Consider the following 21,387-nt stretch of genomic DNA (forward strand, 5'->3'; position numbering starts at 1 on the left):
GCAACTTGTCCAGGGTGTACACTGCCTCTTGCCATATGGTAGCTGGGATTGGCTCCCTAAAAAGGATAAGCGGAAGAGAATGTATGGATGCTGAAATGCTGTTGTATTAAATTAAAGAACTCTGTCAACATGTATCGTAAGAAGTAAAATGACAGAAATCTGTAAGTTAATAACTTTGTCTAAAACTTTTATATCAAAAAGTTGCAGTTACCAGTCCAAAATCGATGTCCTTCACATCCAATGGTCCTTATTGGAGTCTTTGCCGGGCCGATTCTGGCTCCCGGACCTTATGCTTGACACTCCTGCGGCAAAGCTATATGCATATATACAGGCGTTGTCTCCTGCCGTTGCGCTACCCCTGCTCCTAACCACTGCAGCCTCATTAATGGACAGCCCAGTGGCCGTTCCCGATGTCACAGTGTCATTTGAAAACTCTGTGTCTTTCCCTTATATTGCTATGATATGAGGCTGGACCTGACACCATTAACCACTTTGTCCTTGCTTTAAGCATGGTTTATCTAGTTGCCGTGGCGATGGTGACCTTGCAGCACATTACTGGTGGTACTGCAGCATAAGGTGTTGTGTGAACAAGGAATGAGTATAGAGACAGCGAGAAGGAGAGATAGAGGGGGCTGAGACAGTGGGCGAATAAAACGAGGACAGCTACTATTAAAAGACTAGCCACGTTCACAGAGTTGTTTATGTCACATGATACTGCGAGTGCAACTTAGCAGAAGGCGAGCAGATTTGTTTGAAGAATAAAGACTTGGGGAGAGAAAAATAAGTGAAACACTGAAGCATGCATGTGTAAAGAAACAGAAAAGGAGAACAGGTGGAGATTAGGGTACGAGAAATGAAGAGAGATGAGAAATGTTGAAATGATATCACAGCAGAATGCCAGGCGTGCTTTTTAAAACTCTGCTTTTTGCCCTCCCAGCTTTCCCCTTTGATTCCTCCTCTTGCGTACCTGCCAGTTCACACCTTGATTTTCCTGTCTTACTACCAGACACCGACCTCTGTCTCTTACAGACTTGTACTAATTGCTCCTGTTTGCCTCTTATCAATCCCTTTCCAGCTTCTAGCCTTTTCCTGTCACCACCTTTGGTCTCCTTTACTCTATTTGTCTCTCGCAGCCTCCCCACCCCATACAGGCTCTCCCTGATGTGCCTATCAGTATAAAGGGCAGCTCAGGTCGTTTATAGATGATATCCTGGTCAGCCGGTGATGCGGTGTAATATGAAGTGTCCAGCATCTGCTTTTTGCTGCTGCTGCAGTCAGCGCCCTTTAACCTCTCACATTACTGAATTTCCCCTTCTCTTTTTTCCCAGTCCTCGCCTCTTACGCCACCAACTTCTTCCTTAATACCTGCAGTGTAAACTTACTGAACAATTAAATTGGAGCCAGAAGATAAAAATCCCTGTTTCTAACCTGCTGTATTCCCAAAATCCAGAGAGAAAGAGCATAAAAAACAGATTCTGAACTCTTGGCTGAATTTGTAACACTTAGAGAGTGGCTGAACCATCAACTTATACTGCATGAACACACAAGACTTTTCAAATGCTAGACAGCAACTCCGAAGGCACTTTAATAGATCAGAGTTTATCCTGTGACTCTCTTGGGGAGTTATGTTTTCAAGCATATTATTTTCTCTTAGTTTCCAGCAAGCTTCTGTTTCTCAGTGAACTGTGTTTGGTAGATCATCCGTAGGAAATCAAACATGAAGGAACCTGCTTTCTAGCTTTCTTTTCTTCACCTTTGGTTTTATTTTTTTTCCCCTTTTCTGGAAGTCATTCAAAGTGAATAAATGACTCAGATCTCTGGCCTGCGTTCACAAAAATCTTCCTCATTCTTCCTCTTTTTGTCTGTTCTTTACTCTCAGATGCAGGGCTGCATGTTGCTTTAGTTAACAGCTCAGTTTCATGTGTGTTATGCTCAACAGTCCAAATTAATATTATGGTATGCAACTATATAAAAAATAACACTGACATCATTCTGAGCAACTAATGTATAATTAATTATATCTATGCTACAAATGGCAGTGTTGTTTTTCTGTTTGGCCTGTCTTTCTGTTTTATTGGCTGGCTTGCCATTTTGGCTCAGACATCCTGACCAACTCCTGATTTAAGTCTCATGACATTTTACGTGGACATTCATGGTGCCCAGAGGATGAACCCTGCTGACTTTTTCAGTGGTGCCACCTGCAGTGTGACATTTGCATTTTTATGTGAAATGCCACAACTGCTAGTTGATATTGGTGTGCAGCTCAGAATGACTTACAAAAAATTTGGTGATCTTTTCATTCAATTCTAGCTAATAGTGGATAAGTCTCTACTACTACCAATAGCTACTTAACAAATTAATCTTTTTGCTACATGAATATTTTCAGGTTTTTGTAGCCTACCTTGAGTTTTTCATGTGTGAGCAGGCTGTGGTTGCATGCAGATAAAAGCTGCGTGTGGCAAGCAAATTGGATATAGCGTCCAGAAACCATGAGCTGTAACTTTTTATTACCTTCTTGTTCTTTATCTGGATGTGGAAACAATGACCAGAGGACAAAAATGGAAATCTTGACTCAAATATTTGGATAACAGAAAGCCACAAAAACATTGGCTGTTGTCCCCAGAGGCAAATTAGGCTGAGTCGCTCATGGGGTCACAGATTTCTCAATTTTGAGCATTACATGCAGCTTCTCACAGACATAACATGATATTATTTTTGTTGAGTCTTATTTTTGTTCAAAGAAGTTGCCAAATCAGTGTTACCTTTGCAATATTATAAAGGTGTTGCAGATATGTTAGTAAGAGGGTCTTAGTAGTCAGTACTTCCACAGCAGGGGTGTCACTCTGAGCTAAATCAGTGTGTTTTTCCTGGTCAGTTGTCATATGCATGAAATAATGTAGAGTTGGGCCAAATGAATGGCACCGTTTTACCAGACAGATTAACACAAGATCAGATGGCTCTCTTTAAACGAGGAGATACGTGAACCCTGGTGACACTCGGCATTACAGTCTGCTTTGTGCTGACCACATGTCAACAGCTGGGGTTGGCCTGGAATGAGACAGAATATTCAGCCAATATTTTATTCTTTTTAATGAACTCTATGTGTGTGTGTGTGTGTGTGTGTGTGTGTAGGGGTGCATGTGTCTGTTTGGGGTTTGAAGAAATCGGGGTGTTTTGTGGGAGTGTAACATCCCCAGGTTTCTGCACTCCAACTTATTACTTTGGCTAGTTGATCTGATGGTGTAATAATATCTTCTGCCTCAGGCTATGGGAAATGGCCACATGCATTATTCACACGTGGTAAGATGTTTATTGATGACTTCTTTATTTATATATTTCCTCTGTGCCAGAGTCATTTCTCACATTTGTTACCTCTTAGTTTTAATCCTGCTTTGAGGTGAGAGTCGACTAAGGTGCCTCACTCCCTCCCCCATGTGGAACTGGCACTAATAATGCATGTAAACGTGGAGCCCCATTACATCTATATTATTTTGTCATAGCTGTTTCATTTAGGATATTCCAGAACCCGCAGAAAGCATAACTCTGCGGACTCAAGGGTAAGTTTGTCTAATCAAATCCATGTACATTCTCTGTTTGTTTTCTTTTTAACCATGCAGCCTTGCAAATGAGGCATATTCCCTTTTATATGAGCATATGCGAGAGTTCAGTGCAACTGAACTGTGGGGTTATGCTCTGATGTCTCATGTCCTTTGTGCTTAGACCAAATAAAACAAGACTTTTAACCAGGAGACCCAGGATCATCCCCCACGTGGGAATATAGTTTTTGATGCACTTCAGTTATGATTCCATTGTTTTGTGTTACATTGTTTACTTAGGTTACAGAAAAGTACAACTGTTGTCCATTTTCTGGTCATGCTGATCAACACTTTGAAAAATTATAAACATAATATAGTGCATGTGAGACATTTACACTTTTGAAACTACTTTTAATAAATGAAAACAATAAAAAATGTTGAAACTTTGAATTTTTAATGTGGATTTTGAAAAACAAAAATGTTATGTGTCCTTTAAAAATGGTGGTAGGAATGCTGCACAGCTATGGTGGTTAACTCATAGGGTATGATTCTGCAATGGAAATGTTTGCAAGGCTTAGGAACTGTCCTATGAAGAACACTGTCCTGTAGTCTGGCAAATCAAGTTTAAATATGACATCATAGCCACTTGGCTCACAGTTCAAATATAATCAGAGCACATGGGATAGCTGGCACAGGCACATACATGTTATATAATACATGTTTTCGGAGAAACGTATGCTGCTTTGTATGAAAGTGAAGGTTTTGCTCTGCAAAGGTTCAAACTGAAAGCGTCTGTATGGCAGCCATAACACGAGACAGATGACTTCTGTAAATACTAAGGAAAGGTACTTTGGTGCCTACTTTGTCACACTGCTTACCATCGGATGCACTAGTGCATCTTAAATAAGAGGAAAGAAGATAATGGCTTTAGTTCGGAGAATTCGAAGCTGTTCGAGGAAAAAAATGATTAATTACCGGTGCATTTCCTACTATAACTTGTAGATTTGATGATATGTTTTAGACATACAACAGTTTGTTATTCTCGTGGGTGAGCTATGGATATCATGCTGTTTTATTAGAATCTGCATTAGTTAATACCAAGGTTTAATAGGTTTTGTCACGGGGTGTAAACGGACTCACGCGCAGACCAGGGATCCTTGCAAGGAAGACAGTGAATTTATTTACTTTCCCGGGTCCGGGAAAGATCTGTACACAGAAACTCCGGTTAGAAACAGACTGATTGCTCAACGATACAGCGACGAGTAGCACCGTGCTGCCATCTTAAGTAGGGCTCGGGATTGCGACGATAGGCAGCAGGTGTGGAGATAGCAGGTGCGTGGGCCAGGGGCGGGAGCCCATAATGAGCACCGCCCCGGCAGGAGAGAGAGAGAGAGAGACAGAGCAAAAACAACAAAAACACATGGTGAGGCACAGGGACCATGACAGGTTTAGAGAGTGTGCTATAAATAAATAGCGTGAATACATACATCAGTACAATAAATTTAAGGTTTACCATCAGTTTCAGCATTGCTGTATTGCCAGACTTCAGGATTATCATTAATTAATTTTAATTCAGTCACAGATGCCGAATGCCTTAATAAAGACTTGAGGTACACTGGATCATCTCCACAGCGGGAAGGGGAAATATAAATCTACAGGATGAGCAACTAATCTCAGTGTGACAAGCATTTTCTTCTATTTTAAATGTTTTAGATTCAGCGTTTTAAAATTACAACGGTGGTAATGAGGTAATCTTTTTCAGATGTCCACATTTATATAGCCTGCAAAACAACAAACAAACAAAGACAAACAACAAGTTAAAGTATCATGGATGTGCTTTTTCTAGTTCATCTTCACAATATTTTCGTTTCAGCTCCAGCAGCTACAACGTACCCACGACATTTGCTGCCAAGTCAGTAAGTACCATTTAGTTGGGTCCTTCGATTTTCTGGTTCTTTTTTCCAAAGTCGTTACGAATTCTCTTTCAAGCCTTTGCTTGACCTCGTGATGCTTTGAATTTTAAATCAAGCAGTCAAGATGTGATGGAAGTGCAGACTTTCTGTTTTAATTTAAGGGGTTTAACAAAAGTTTTGCAATAAATGCTTAGGAATTAGAGCCATTTTATACATTTATATCACATATTTAGATGATCAAAAGTAACTGGGCGGACATCATTTTATATCATTTCAAAGAAAATCCTTTGCTGTCAATGAATGTCCAGTCTTGAACCCATGGACATCAGTAATTGCTGTGTTTCCTCTCTGGAGATGCTTTGCAGGCCTTTACTGCACCCACCTTCAGATGCTGCTTGCTTGTGGGTTTCTGCATTTAGTTTTACTTTTAATAATTGAAAAACATGCTCTGATGTACTGAAATCAGGTGACTGATTAGGACACCAAGGAATATATCATGTCTTTGCCTTAAGAAACTCTTGGGTTTCTTGGGAAAACTCTTGGAAAACTCTTGTTAAGGGTTATCCATTTGCACTGTGAAGCACTATCTGACTAGTTTTGCAGCATTTGGCTGAATCTGAGCAGAGAGTATATCCCTGTACACTTCACTGCTCATCCTGCTGCTTTTATCAGCAATCACATGATCTATAAACACTAGTGACTCGATTCCAGTAGCATCCATAACAGTGCCTCCACTGTGTTTGACAGATGTTACAGTATGCTTCAGGTCATAAACCGTTTCTCTCCATCTCTGAGCTTTTCTTCTCCCATCGCTCTGTTAACAGTTAATCTTGATTTCATCTGTCCAAAGAGTTGTTTTTCTTTTTTCGGTGCACGGCTTCCTGTTCCTGAATGTAACCGGTGGTTTTCCTGACTTGTTAGTTGTTGATGCTTAATTTGTACTTCCTGTACTTCTGTCTGCATACAGGAAGTGTTGACTCACATCTTGACATGTGTGTCTTAGAGATTTCAGCATAAATAAAAACAATGTTTGAATATATGTTGATACCAGAAAGGTCAGGAAGAAAGAGTGGGTGATGTAGAAGACTAATTTTGGCAAGCAGTAGTCATCTCTCTATTCACTCTGCTGCCACTTGCACATATCCGCGCTGCCCAAAATATCAGCTTTGGGCTGAAAAAGTAGTTCACGAAGTGACTGGCCCAAATAGGAGCAATCAATGCTTGACCAAGTACTTTCATTTTATTATGCTTTTTCCCTTCCTAAGTCATGTACCTCTTCATTTTTCTTCAAACTGTCATTTTTAACTCTTGGCCACATTGCTAGACTACTGATTAAAAATCTGAAAAAAGTTGGTCCTTGATGCTCCTCTACTGTTAAATATCTGGCATCATTAAGGGTTTTTTTTGTGACAGCCCAGTGAGATAAATGCTTTGATTTAATACAACCACCTGAGAGTAAGTTTTAAAGTCATGCTTAAGACTTGATATCTATCCACACAGACTTTGGTGAGTTGATTTGCTTGGTTTTTTTCTGACTTAGTTTTCTTCCTCTACACACTTTAAATGCTAATTTAACCCCACTGAAACTATACCATGTTTTGGAGTTAAAGAGGCGTTACCTAATACCAGGAATACATATTTAGGAATAGAGCCTCTGTGTGAATCACAGGCCACGGTGAGATTGACTGAGAGGTCACTCTAAATAAGGTCATTTTGAAGTTACCAGAGGACTCCTATCGAGTTGGATGCTTTATATAAACATCATACCACTGTTTCATGATAGCACTGTCACAGAAATATTTCATCTCTTAAAGTGTGGGAGACTTAGAAGTGATGTAATCACTGGTGGGATGTCGGTTTTTGGGCACTTCCTGTAAGCTGTTGGAGATTTGAGGGACAGTCATGTTCTTTCAGCAACCACTTTTTCTCAGATGAAATGCTTTAACTATCGCAGAAAAGAGTCTAACAAAAGTAAAACAAAGAAGCACGTCCCAAATATTTCCCTCTTCTGTAGCGACCTTTATCAAGTCATTGCCTCGTTTGTCCTACCCGGCAACCTTCCGGCAGTGACGCTGGGACCGTCTAGCTTGCTGATAGGCTACTTTTAATCTTACTGGGGATGGGCCGATTGTTAAATCACAAATCAATACTTTGATACTTGAGTGCTCGCCATTAGCTGCGTGTAAATACTGGCTGCAGTATTTTAGAGTATAGTTACTTGATTTTTGTTTATTGTGTTTCTTTTTTTTCTTTGTATTGTCTTGTTATTGTTCACTTGTCATTCATTATTTTCTGTTTGTTTACGGCGCTAATTCTAAATGTTAATTAATACTGATGCAGACGAAGATGCATAACATAATTGTCCCTCTTCCACTTTCTGTCTCCCCCCTCTCTCTTCTTCATGGTCGACTTTTGAAATAAATTGTCTGTGCCTGAATGCTTGAGCTTTGCTGAGCTTTCCTGTTAGCAATGTGGTGTTTGATTTTCCAGCTGAGAGCCTGGTAGTGTCTGCGAGAGCTACTGTGGGAGAGCGTGCGCGACAAAATGAATGGGAGGCAAGTTCAAATGAGGCTTTGTGTCTGAATCCAATTGTGTGTGTTTGAGAGGAAGAGTATTAGCCTTGTGTTTGTGAGCATGTATGTGCAATAAGCGCTGTTACCCTGATACTCTTCCCTCCTTCTCCACAGAGAGAAGTGCCTTCATTCGCTGACCCCTGTGGCTGTTTGGCTCCGCTGAAGCCGCCTGTGCCTCTGCGCCTGTCCATGTCTGCTGGAGCTGCCAGCCACACCACGAGCACCAGGACTGCCATGATTGCCAGCCTCGTCCGCTGAGGCTGTCTCCACATCACTGACACCTCCCTCCTCCCCTCCATCCCTTCCTCTGTCTGCCAGCCAGACCTCTCTCCACCCATGCCACTCAGCCCTCCTCTGTGGAAGTCAAACACGCCACCTTTCTCCGCAGACAGAGGCCGATACTGAAGACACAGCGTTTTTATCGGCTCGTTTTAGCAGAAGAAGATTGTCTCTTTGCTCTCCCCTCCACCGGCCCCTCTCCCCCTCCTCCTCCTCTCCTGCTTTCTTCTCTCCTCCAGCCATGCATCTTTTCATCATGGGCCAACTCGATCGATAATGTGTTTTGCCATTCATCTCACCTGACAGTTCAGCTGAGGAGCAAGCAAGGCACAGGGAGAACTGGTGTGCATGGTGTGGGTGTTTGAAAGAGAGCGATTACAAAGCAGGTCTCTCTGGCTGTCAGCAGCCTAAGCCCTGGGTGACAGGTGCTGAAGGAGCCCCAAACTTAGGATGGGCCACAGGTGGTAGACGACAGCAAGGCCTCTTAGGCTTAAATTCAGAGTCAGACCCTGGGGAGAAAACCTGTAAAGTCTGCCTTTTTCCCATGTCCTTTATTTGTACTTTCTCATCATTTGCCTCAGTGTTATTAGAAACATACAGAAATAGACATAACTGCATTTGCTGGATATCTATTACTCTTAATCGACCCCTCCTTCCTGGTTTAAAATGGCGGTGAATGTGACACCGATCCGGGACACAAAGTGGCTGACACTGGAGGTTTGTCGGGAATTCCAGAGAGGAACTTGTTCACGACCAGACAGTGAGTGCAAGTTCGCCCACCCTGCCAAGAGCTGTCAAGTGGAAAATGGCAGAGTCATTGCCTGTTTTGACTCTCTCAAGGTGAGTATGACAAACACCTGTGATGTTCAATCAGCACTGCCCTGTTTTTTTGTTTTTGTGGAGTTTTTATTTTTATTTTTGAGCTTATGCTGCTGACAAGGGTGGTCTGAGAATTTATCAGTTTGTTTAACTCGTCTACAAAATCGACACAAAATATTATTTTATTGCTGTGCTTCTTATGACTACATTTGGTTATACTTTGGCAATAGAATGTATATAGATCTGCATAAATACTTTTAAAAGTATGTTTGTGTGTCAGGGTAAGCTGAGATGAGGCCATAATCGCATTAACATCTGTGAATCAGACTCAGAGTTTCCTTTGCAGGCACATAACTCTGGTGCAGGACTGTTGGTTGGCACAAAGTTGCAAAGGATTTTGTGTGATCGTCACATCAACGGGCTGCATGGGAAATAGAGAAGTAGGACAGCATACTGTGTAATTCACGTTTGTATGTAAGTCTGTGGGTATATGTCTGTGTGTGTTATTTTGAGGTCATGCAGCACAGTGGGGTGTTCTCAGAAGGCTCTGTAATTTACTGTCTATTTTTGCCCTGGCACTGAGACAACACACTCCCACTATGCAACTCCTCTCTCCGAGACAGGGGAAGAAAAATCAAACGGCAGAGTGGATGGAAAGAGGGAGGAAAATGGACTGAGCTGAGATGTTGTGAAGAAAACACAAATACATATATTAAGGTATAATAAATGGGGCGAGAATTATTTATCCAATGCTTAAAAGAGATTAAAATGCCCTAGGCGCGAGTAAAGTTTTGATTAAAACTTCCAGAAGAAATGACACAGATATTTATGTCGCAGTGTAGCTTGTCACCAAATCTGTTTATAGGCTTTCAACCAATTTTATTTAATACATTTTGCAATAAGCTTAACTGCTTTTGTTGTCAGTGTAAGTGGTACGAAAGGTGGACAGAGGACAAAGGTTTGATTCTGGCGACTGGAGACATTGGAGAGGTTTTGCATCTTGACTCATGAGTGTTAGCTCACGGCAGCTAACCACTGTGGTTGGAGAGTTTTCTGATTTTGAGCCAGTTTTGAGCAGAACTGAATCTAGAGCCATGCTAAGATTAGTGATAATGTTTAATGTGTCTGCTTTACAGCTGCCCCCATCATTGTTTAGCATGTTAGCATACAAATGTTTGCCAGCTAAACACAAAGTTTAGCTGAGACTGATGGGAATGTTAATACTTTTACAAATAGAACAAAATCAGTCTAAACAATGTTCAGTCCAAACTAGAAACATCTGCTTCTTGGTGATTCTGGAGGAAATCACTAAGAAGACACAAAACTTACCCTACCACCATAGTGTTAGCATAGTTAAAGAATAAACACCTCATCCTGACATTATACTCTGTATATTGAAATGCAGATACTCTAGGGGAACAAATGCCAACATAAACATTTTGATATCTCAGATGTTATTAATTTGATAAGGAGATGCTGACGTAATTTAATTCAGGCATTTTTCTTTTGATATAAAGGAGACAAAGTCAGGTGTGAACTTAGTTAAAGAAAAAGAAGAGAAAATAAGACAGTCAAGGAGGTAAATTTTGATAACACACATATGTAGGTGGAACAGCAGTGCAGTGATTAGCACCGTCTCAAAGCAAGAACGTCCTGGGTTTGGTTCTGCCGGTTTGCTGGGTTCTTCCTCTTGCAGTCAAAAAACATGTTAGGTTAAATATGATTCTAAGTGTGACTGTGAGAGCGAATGATTGTTTCTATCCACGCTCTACCCCAATGACAGCTGGGATAGGAATTCAATCGGTTAAGAAAATTGGATGGATGTATTCTTAAATTTGATGCTGCAAAATGTTATAAACACTCATACACATCGAATATGCAGTTCATTTTTTATTTGATCAACATTAACGAGATTGGGTGTAAAGGCTGTCCAATGGCTGAGAGCCAAACATGATGGCTGAGAGGTTTTGCATCGAAAGATCATAAAAGTGAACGTACACGGGATAAACACAAGACAAATGTACAACATGCACACACATGCCTCTAACTGCTTTCTCATTACTTCATATGTTTTATATGTGCTGAATGCAGAGCTATCGGTGAGATACATCTCTATATTTTGGCTCCAGTGGGCACAATCGTTCTGGATCCTAGAGCTCTGTGTACTCTCTTGTGCACGTCTTGTAATTTGTCCCCTATCTGATTGGCAAGCAGGGTGTTATTCTGTGTAACTGGAGACTTGAGCTGAGAGTTAGTCAAGCAGTGCAGGCCTTGGTTTATACCTGGGGATGGATTTCTTGTTAAGCCAGGCACTGTGTTATTACAGTTATGGGCTGTTTGGCTGAAGCTAAGGTGGCTTGTGTGGGTTTAGTTGGTACAGGTAAGGCAAGAATGGATAAGGGGGGCAGCTGGGGCCTTGTATGGATCATGAGAACAGACAGACAGACAGAGCTGGAGAGGGCAAGAGCAGGCGCAGCAGGGAATGCGCAAGGAAGCATAGCACTATGCACACAGCCCTTCCCTGCTCTCAGTGCCAGGGCATTCCACAGTCTACCTCCCTTCCCTGCCTTCATGACAGAATGATAGATCTGCTTTATCTGCAGATGAATTCATAATACATAGCCAGGCATGGAGAAGGGGCAAGGGGATAAGGGAAGGACAGGCAGGAGAATGTGGATAGAAAAATAGGAGTAAAGGGATGGATGGTGCTAAACGTGGCTTCCCACCCCTGGATAATTTTTCACACCACCTGCCCTTCGGTGCTTTTACAATGCAGGCTAGCAAAGGAAAGGAGGACTTGTAGCAGGAGAAATAGAAAGACGCATGGATAGCTTCCTTAATTTTATCTTCTTTATGTATTGAATCAAGTCTTTCTCAGATTCCGTAAATGCACATTTTATTTTCACATCAGAGCCTTGTGAATTCTTACCAGTTGGTCTCTTATGATAATACCTTTATTTATACCTATTTATACCCAAACTTCGTTCAGCCATTCAGCAATGTCACAAAAATAGGATTTTGTCAGTGGTGAATATGGTGGAAAGTTCCATTTACGGGGCGTATAACAGAGGATGGACTGATAAAAGCAGACAGGAAATGAGGCAGAGGCTCTTTATGATTGGCCAATATTACAGTGAGACTGACCCTCATGGCCTGGACTCAAGTAACGAAGAATACGATGTTTACAAAGACATGAGGAATCTGTCTAGGTACACAGCACAACTTCAAAATGATTTTATTTAGTTTTAATTTGCCATTGGAAGAAGTACTGATAATGTAATGCATTGCTTCTTTACCAGTCTTCAAATGTTTTCAGCCGTCATTCTGTTTAGAGGTTGTCTACGATAATAAATCAAACAGCATCTACCACTTTGTTCAAATACTCAAAACTCTTCTCTAATACGTAGGTCATTTTTTCAAGTTTTTCCAAATGAACCAGACGTGTCTACAACCCGAGTTCTCATTTTTAACAGTTTGAGTTTCTGTGAGTTGGTGTTCACTTTTGACTTTGCGTGCAGTTGTGTCGTATTGAAAAATTTCTCCGTTCAGCCTGCCAAGCACAGAAGTAGCTTGATGCCATGTCCTGGTGCAGAAATTCCCCTTTAGATGTCATGGCATTGGAGTGACCTTGTATAATCTCTACTCTTAAAATTATTTACATTTAAACAGAAAGAGATGCCAGATCAGGATGTACTCACGTGTGCTAAAGAGTCCGTTTCAGAAGATTTGAACAAACAATGTATTTTTGTAACTGTTTGAGAGAATGGAAAACAGTGGGATATGCTCTTCCTTTTGTCTCCTGCTGAAAGAATTCAACAGCTTGTTGCTATTAGCAGCTGGACAGAAAGCTGGTTTCACTGCAAGTGAATAAAAAGCAAATCTGGGGGCATTTAAGCTGACGAAATACAATAAACTTACCATTGGACTGTGATGGGAAACAGGTGAGAGTGAGCCAAAAAAGCCAAAGGGGTTCCGACTGGCTACTGATGACTGTGCTAAAATTATCTGACAGCGAGTTGACTTCCTCAGCAATTTTTTCTCATTAAAACTTCTTTTTTCTATAAGAAGTTTAGAACCCTTTAAAGCTTGTGTGTGTTGAATAGCTACTTTCAAAGTTACAAAATGATACATTGTTGAAAATGTGTTCTATTCTTAAAAATACATTATTTTAACAGGAAACATGAGGAAGTTTAGTTTTGCTCTTTGGGGAGCGGGAGTTTTTATAATCACAATTTCACTACGAAGATTTTTTTCATCTTGTACGGAATATATTGTTATTCCGTATTAACATGAATTCTAACAAGCCCGCTGAGGATGATCAAATTATTTGTTTCAAAGAAAACAACATTACACAAACACACACACAAACTTCAAAGTCCTCACAGACATATATTAGTAGTTTTTAAAGGAAATTCTGTGATAAGAAGGGAGCATTAAATGTTGTATAAGTAATGCATTTTCTCTGCCCTTCTCTTATTTATGCTGGTGGAACTTGAGGTTTGGCAGAAAAAAAATGTTACATGAAAGATTATGAAGAGAAAAAGTTATATTTATATTGAGTGTATTTGTAATTGTTCCTCACCTTTTCACTGAGTAAACTTCAAGGGCATTGTGTCCTGAATGTGGTGAATAAATGTGAAAAACAGCACAGTGCGTGCTGTCAAGTTGTTCTCTCTTTCTTGCACAATTTAATATTTTTCTTTTTATTATTAATAGTTTTGGTTAAGTAAAAATACTTGCATGTTACACTGAGCTACAAGTATTTTGGTGGCCTACATTCAAGTTGGTCAAACGTATGGTGTAAATATAGTATATCACAATTTTAACAGTCTGTCAGCAATTTTGTTCTGATGTAATGTTGAATAATGGGCTGTTAGAGGATTTATGGTAATTAACCAATCAGGCAGCAGGGGTTTCAATTCTGCCTCTTTGTACAAAGCCAGAAAAAACATCTTATAAAGAATGTGTTTATAGAGGGGCGCTGGTTTGATTTAATTTGACTTGCTCATTGTGTTCAAAACTATAGTTGCCAGAAAGAAAAAGGCAAAAGAAAACTAACATAGACAAAGAGAAAGTTCAGCAATGAAAGATCAAACACTGTTTGAAGTCCTGCAATCCCTTTGTCCCAAGTTTTATGGCCAGTGTGGGGTCTGACTTTTATTAGGTAAGGACATATTTAGATTTGGCAATCCAGGGGATGTTCATTTCACACTCGAGCCAAACCCCAGTGATGTGTCACATAAAGCACCGGAGAACCGGACGGCCTACAGCTGAGCATACAAGTGCCGTTCCTTCCTGGATCTTTTCATTCAGCAGAGCATGAAGTATATTTTCCAAGATGCTGTTTGTCAGACCCAACGCAGCCAAGTTCTTAACTGAAAGTTTGGCCTGTAAATGTGCTGTTATTGTCTGAGCTTAATAAAGTCCTGCCACTGTTTAAGCAAATTAAATGTTCCACGCACACATTTTGCATTCAAGATTATACCAGTGATTCCACGTGTACTTGAGATATGGTGACTGTATTATTGCAATAACACAGAGAATCCCTTGCAATCATCACACCAATGGTGATGTGTGTTATTACCGCCATAAACACCAGAGTGCCTGTTCAAGTGCATTAAGGAAGTGATAGAGTGGCGCAAGCAACAAGTGAGGTTATTACAATATTTTCTTGTAAAAAGCAAAAGCTTCGTAGGCACTGAAAACCCCCCACAGAAGCTCATGTTAAAATTAAAAAAAGGTCAGCTGTTATCAGAGTCGCTGGGATGTGGCTGTAGTCTACAACAAGGTCTTATTTCTGCTGAATCCTTACTTAAAAAAACAGACTTTGATGTACCAACTGGTGGGGACTAAGAGGCACATTCTAATCAAATAAGATGGAGTATTATTATGTTTGTTTAAAGTTGCCCAAAGGACCTTAATAATTCATGCAAGATAGTCAGAGGGAAAAAAAAACCCCACTTTTCAGCTTTGGTAAACTCATTATCCTCTGAACCAACAACGCTGATGTATTTGTGTTGTAAAGTGTTTGAATCAATACTGTATGCTTAGTTTGCGATATACAAATATATTTACGCAATGATCACCTGGTGTCCCTGTCGCAGTGATCAGTGTTTAAAAGCTACACTCAACAGTCACACATACATCGCCACATTGCGGAGACACACAAGCCAGCAGCATTGGGAAGGTATAGTGACCTACATAGCTATACTGTATACCTCAAAGTCCTTGAAAACGTTTTCAAAAATGTAAGGGGTGAGCAAGAGCGGGCGAGAGGAAAGCACCGAGAACAGATAACAGCAGAATAGGCTAGGCAATATATATTGAAATCAGAGCCTGGCAGAAAACAGAAGTAGAGCTGTGAGTGTGTGTGCGGGCATCGTGCAGTAGCTCTTCTGAAGTGTAATCATTCACTTTCAGGTTCCAACACATAAACACACAAACTGACATGAGCAACAAAGACTTACTCTCGCCTGCAGACACCCACTCACACAATGACACAAGCACACTCGCTGATCTCAGTAAAGCACAAAGGGTCCTGAAAAATAATAAGTATTCACCTCAGGTAGGTGATCACGATAGAGTGGCTTTGGTGCCTGGTTAATGATATTGCAGGCTAGAGCAGGCAGGAAACTGGAGGCTGGGCAAGTCGCACGCTGTTGTGTCATTGGACATTTTGAAGCGATTATGTGTCGTCATGGAAGCCACGGCAGGATAGCTCGCAAATCACAACACATTGGAACAGAGAAATTAGAATCATGGATGATCAAAGTGGAAACAAAGGCAGACGTGTTGTGCGGGCAGTCTGCAGCACTGCTTCCAATAAGAGGCTGATAGTTGTGGTGTTGTGTGAAACCAAACTGGATTGAAATGAATGTCTCCACACGACAAACTGTTGTGTCTTTGAAAATTGTTTTTCATCTACAGTACTGTGCATTTTCCAGGACAATGAGAAATAGGTGCAGTGATTGAAACAAACTGCTTTTAGCTGCTCCCGGGTCACATGAAACATGTAAAAACACAGATTAAGACATAGTATATAAGGCAAAAACAGAGGTTATACAATTTTAACAAGTCAATATTTGGTGTGAACAGTTTTATTCTCCAGTTGTGTAGTAGTTAACACATCCTGAACTCTTTTATCAAAGCTTTCTCATTTTCCAGGCTTCTTGAAGGACATTCAAAACTCCTCTTTGGATGTTGGCTGCCTCTTATTTCATTCTAGGGTCAAGATGATCCCACAGTGCTTCAATAATGTTGAGGTTCTGGGGAGGCCAATCCGTAACTCATAGTGTTTCGTTATATGTTTTTCTATCAAGGTTTGCAAACATGCATGCATGGCATTATGTTTGGGATCATTGTCATTATTAACATTTTACTTCTAAACAGCTGGTGTTAACATCGAGCCCATACTGCATACTGTTGCTCTCTTATTGTTACGCTTAGGGAGTATAGACTCATTTGATTACAGGATGAAAACAAAACAGTGTCTTGGCTAATTAGGCTAATTGCTAAAAACTTCAAAGCCTCGCTGAAAGACAAGAAATGTATTTGTGTAAGCAAACCTCAGATCCTAACAATCAGTGTTGATATCAAAAAAATAACTTATAAAAACAACATATGCATTACTCATTAAAAAGGTATTTTTTTGATTGTTATTCATATTATTATTATCTTCACAAACATTTGACAAAAAAACCCTAATGGTTAACATCCTTAATGTGAAGACATATTAAATTAGAAATGGTTAAGCCTGATATTTTGAAGGGATTTACTGACCAGCTACGCTTGGTGACTACTCTTAGCAGAACCAAACCTTAGCTGCGCTCTCTGTACAACCTTCAGTTCTGAAATACAACAACGACTTTTAAACACATTTACATTAAACAGCATAGATATTAATTAGGGTTTTATTTTTTCACCTTCTGAAAAGGCCAACTAAGCAACACATTTGACAAATAACTATAAGAACTGAATGGCAAAATACAAGAGGTATGAAAAACTGCCTCTAAAGTTTCCTAACTCCCGAGCATCCTAAAAAAAATGTTTGCAGATATCCAGTTTCTTAGCCATGAAGTCCAGCCGGATTAATGCAAGTAAGAAAAAATACTTACAGCAGCTGCATGCGCATTTTGCTGAACATGTTAAACATACTTCTGTGCTAGATTTGTAATTTGTTTAAGTGCTACGATCATGTATTCCTGCCAAATGACCTCCATTCCCAATGGAGCGCAGTAAACAAGATTCAGCTGAGTGTGATTACTGTCTTTGGCGTATTTGTCGTTTTGTTTTTTGGGGTTTTTTTGCCTCGCATTTATAAACATGCATTCATGAATTTACTCATTGCCCTCATCACTCCTTCCTTTAATTAGAAAATAATCAGAGTTGGGTGAGAGCTTCATTAAATCTCATCCTTGAGAGCCGTCAGCCACAAACACAGGAGTGGGATATTCATCACGCTTGTGAAAAGAACTCGGATTCCTCCCCTCACTTTGTTTTCTTTGCTCGGAGATAGAGTGTTGGTTGGGAGGACAGCGTCAGCAGACTTAGAGGAGTGACCAAGCGATCAAGTCAGAGAAACAAAGGGTTTTAATGGAAGGGAATGAAGAGGGTGGGAGGGAAGTACAGAAAGTGAAAGAGTAGGGAAAAGAGGAGGAGAAAATGTGTGAGAGAGAGAGAGATCGTTAGAGAAGTGCTAATTAACAGAAACCACACTGTTTATCAGCACTTTGTCGCCATGCAGTATTGATCCTTCATGACCATTATGGAGCGGATGTTTGGCTGCTTTCAGCACGGCTCTTCTCTCCTTTTCTTCCTACAAAGACTACCTGTAAAACCCACCCGGAAACATGCAACTCATGCAAACCTGAGCAAATGAACACATGAAATGAAATAAAACAAGTAAACAGTGACAAATAGAACAAGGTGAGATGACGCAATGAGACGGTGTCATTTGCAGAAAATGTCTGCATCACCAGTTGCATCATCGTGACATAAAAGACACCGAGAGTGTAATCCCTGCAGAGGCACGAGGGTGGCGTCAGAAAGGAAAAGAGACTGTGTAGCAACGAAATAAAGTGAAAGACAATGAAAGAGTGATGGACAGAAATCAAATTATGTCACATGGACAATGATGGACAGGTCGAGAAAAGGGAAGTGCAGGAAGATGGTGTGTAGATGGAAGGAAAGTAATAACAGAGAAAGGGAGTGCGGAAGTGAACGGGAGTGGTGCCAGCCAGCTCTTCGGCATGTGCAATATTGAAGAATGTCTGTAATATCCCTTTATTGTTATAGTGCATGTTGCAGGGCTTGCTGTTAGACATTGTGATTCTTCAGGAGGCTTTAACTGGATTACATCGGTATCAGGCTCAGCCATCAGAAGGGCTACAGCAGCTGTGTTGTGTTGGGTCTGCCGACAGCTTGCTGTCTGTCACCGCAGTGTCTACCACCGCAGCTTCCCTGCTGGTATTTTAAGTCTAGACTGGACTACATGTCCTCACAAATATTTGATCTGAATGACATCTAGAGTGCAGTCAGATCCTTATTTTCTCAAGCAAGCTTTTTCATGTAAGCTCCTCTATAAATTCTGTTCAGTTTTAGAATTTGTTCATACTTTTTTCTTTCTAATTGGCTTTGTGGATGGACAACATTACGTGTTGCGACTACAGCGGGATACAATACGTGGCAGTGGCAGCTCTGACAAGATGAGTCCATTGTGAGAGAGGCTTAGAGAAGGTGATCACCCTGTCCAGCGTTTCCCCGCTCTTTGCTGAAGTGGTACAAGCCGACTTTGATCAATGTGGATCGATGTGGATGAGTGTGCAGCCGGAAGGCGCTATGTGAAGACGGAGGGGGGTGATGGCCCTTTGCTCTGCTGTGCACAGTGTGTGAGGGAGAGAATTAAGACACATTGTGTCATGCTTTTCTACATGATATATCACCCCAACAGAATACATCCTTAACCCGTGACTCCATCTCAGTCTTTGTTTCTATTCTTTCTGTCCGTCTTTTACTTTTGCTCCCTTTTGGCTCTTTACAGGAAAAAGACACTCTGTGCTGAATGCTCCTTTCCTGTAGAGAAGACAAGATTCTGAGGGGGGGAAAGACGCCTATCTATCTGTTTTTTTAAACAATTCTTACTTTTGTTCTGAGTGCTCTTGGGTAGTGCACATGGGAAACGGGTAACTTCATCATGAAACCATCATGGAAATAGAAGAATCTTGCACTGAATAGCTAATTCCTTTTTACTGTTGTGCTTATTTTCTTTTTCTTTTCCCCCAACAATGCCAAAACTCGTCATGTATCCCAAAGGCTTCAGTTTAAGGATTTCCAGCTCTGCAGTTGTTGATGATACAAAGGATTACATGCTGTATTACTGTTGTTTCCTTTGTACTTCCCTTCTATTATTAATATAATCTTTGGAGAAAAGCATTTGGCTACGCTCCTCGAGTGTGTGTGCTTTAAGAATGCCTGTGCATCATTTTGTGTGTGCTTGCAGTGGGTGTATCATCACTCCGTGGAGTAATGAATGCTAATCCTCTCTTATCTGCTTTAACCTCAAGGCAATGACACTAGCTGCTGATGCCAGTACAGTGACACCCTTTGTTGAAGGAGTATGTGTGAGCGTGAATGAAGATGTGCCACACATGGATGTAAGAAGAGATGTCTCTACTAGCATTTGACAACTTGCCCTCAGTTTTTCACACTCTGAAGCTTTAGGTTGTGGTCTTGTGATTATCTGCCATGTCCCCCATGACTCATCAGAAGAGCTGAATAAAACATTCCAGCCAGCTGACTTTACTGCATCTGATCTTGACTCATAAAAAAAGAACAGTCATTTGATATTAAGGCCTTCTTCAGGTCATTATGCAGAGAAGGCATCGAACTGTTTTTCTTGCTCTCCAGCGACCAGGTCAAATGCAGTTTTCACTGGCTGAGAGCAGCGCTCTCTGTTGCCCGTCTCCTGTTGCCAACAGCATCTTTTGTTTTCACTTCGGAGCCACTTTATGTAGCTGCTAAAGATCACAGCACAAACCAAAGGCAGCTGCCATTCTTTGTCAGCAAGCATCTTTTGTTCATTTACAAGGACAACTCCATCTTTTTCGCCCCGCCTTGAAATAGAGTCATAAGCAAACAATTAAAAAACAAAACAAAAACTCTTTAGCCCACCTCTTAATGAACACTTAATGACAATAAGTGTAAAGCAATTTAAGCAGAGTGAAAATTGATGGAGAGCAAGATATGAAAAGAGGGGGAAGGTTTAGATGAAGAAAATCCAAAAAAAGAACAGAGGTCTGTCCCCAGCAGCCAGTGACGCCCATACAGTATAACTGCAGAACGAGCGTTACAACGATGGGCAGGAAATAATTAGGTCTAAAAGCTGTTGAATCCTGTCTGCCTGTTCAACAGTCTTCCATTAAGCCTGTTTTAATGGGTCTGCTCTTTGCCTGTCTTTTTGACAGAGTGAATGGGAGATAAAACTGAATTAGACTAAACTTTAAAGATTGTGAATAGGGAACGCTCAGACAGAGAGTGAAGGAGAGATAAAGGCCGAGAGAAAAAGATGAACGGATAGAGGATGGAGGAAGAGGGTTAATTGAAAGAGGAATAGAGAAGAAGGGCCAGATCTCAGGGGCTGTGGGGTGGTCTCTCTCGCCTCTCTCTGCATTGCTGTCTATATGTGTGTATATGTGTTTGAAAATGTGTGTATTTGTCTGTCTGAGGGGAGATAGCGTTGTAGACTAAATGAGAACAAAGCTAATTAGGGACTTTGCCTTACCCAACTCTACAATGACGTTCCCGCTGGAGCCAAGATAACACTTCCCACCTATAATGCAGCCGAGAGGGTCAGACGCCACAGAGACTTTTTTTTATTTGAACGTTTTCATCCCGCATTTTAAAGCAGATTCTATAAGCAAGTAGGGCTGTGCGATATGACCAAAATCTCATATCCCGATATTAAGACATATATCGTCCGATAACGATATAAATCACAAAAATGTAACATTTTCTGTAAATTCTGTGAATCTCGGGCAGCTCGTCTTGCGGGAAGTGTTTCCAGCTGGGCGTCGAGTGTTTTAACCGATGCATGAAATTATACATTTTTAGACATAGATTGTAATGGCCGCCATTTTCTTTGTGAGTATTTATTACACAGCGTGCTGCGGGGGAAAGCCTGTTCTGTTTGAGTCTAAGGTTTACTTTTTAGCACCTGACGGCTCTTTTTTGCTTCTTATCCGCAAATACTCTAGATCAGGGGTCCCCAAT

At 40.8% G+C, this 21,387-nt stretch overlaps 2 protein-coding genes across 4 annotated transcripts in view; one reads left to right on the top strand and one right to left on the bottom strand.

Annotated features, from left to right (window-relative positions):
• Window positions 1-8,651, bottom strand: part of LOC146618964 (succinate receptor 1-like) — a 51,790-nt gene extending 43,139 nt beyond the window's left edge. Inside the window, exons 1-2 of the mRNA XM_085370140.1 lie at window positions 8,601-8,651; window positions 8,109-8,423 (exon numbers count right to left, since the gene is read on the bottom strand). Coding sequence (XP_085226266.1) covers window positions 8,109-8,423; window positions 8,601-8,651 — 366 coding nt within the window. The remainder of the gene's footprint in view (window positions 1-8,108; window positions 8,424-8,600) is intronic.
• LOC146618965 (muscleblind-like protein 1) overlaps window positions 1-21,387 on the top strand; it is a 61,525-nt gene that overhangs the window by 8,672 nt on the left and 31,466 nt on the right. For all 3 annotated transcript variants that reach the window (XM_085370968.1, XM_085370969.1, XM_085370967.1), the window contains exon 2: window positions 8,137-9,141. In XM_085370968.1, the coding sequence (XP_085227094.1) occupies window positions 8,968-9,141 (174 nt within the window). In that variant the 5' untranslated portion in view covers window positions 8,137-8,967. The remainder of the gene's footprint in view (window positions 1-8,136; window positions 9,142-21,387) is intronic.

The sequence above is a fragment of the Diplotaxodon limnothrissa genome, linkage group LG14 (assembly GCF_057381915.1).
Source record: "Diplotaxodon limnothrissa isolate DT_005_m linkage group LG14, D_limnothrissa_male_GT1.1, whole genome shotgun sequence".
Classification (NCBI taxonomy): domain Eukaryota; kingdom Metazoa; phylum Chordata; class Actinopteri; order Cichliformes; family Cichlidae; genus Diplotaxodon; species Diplotaxodon limnothrissa.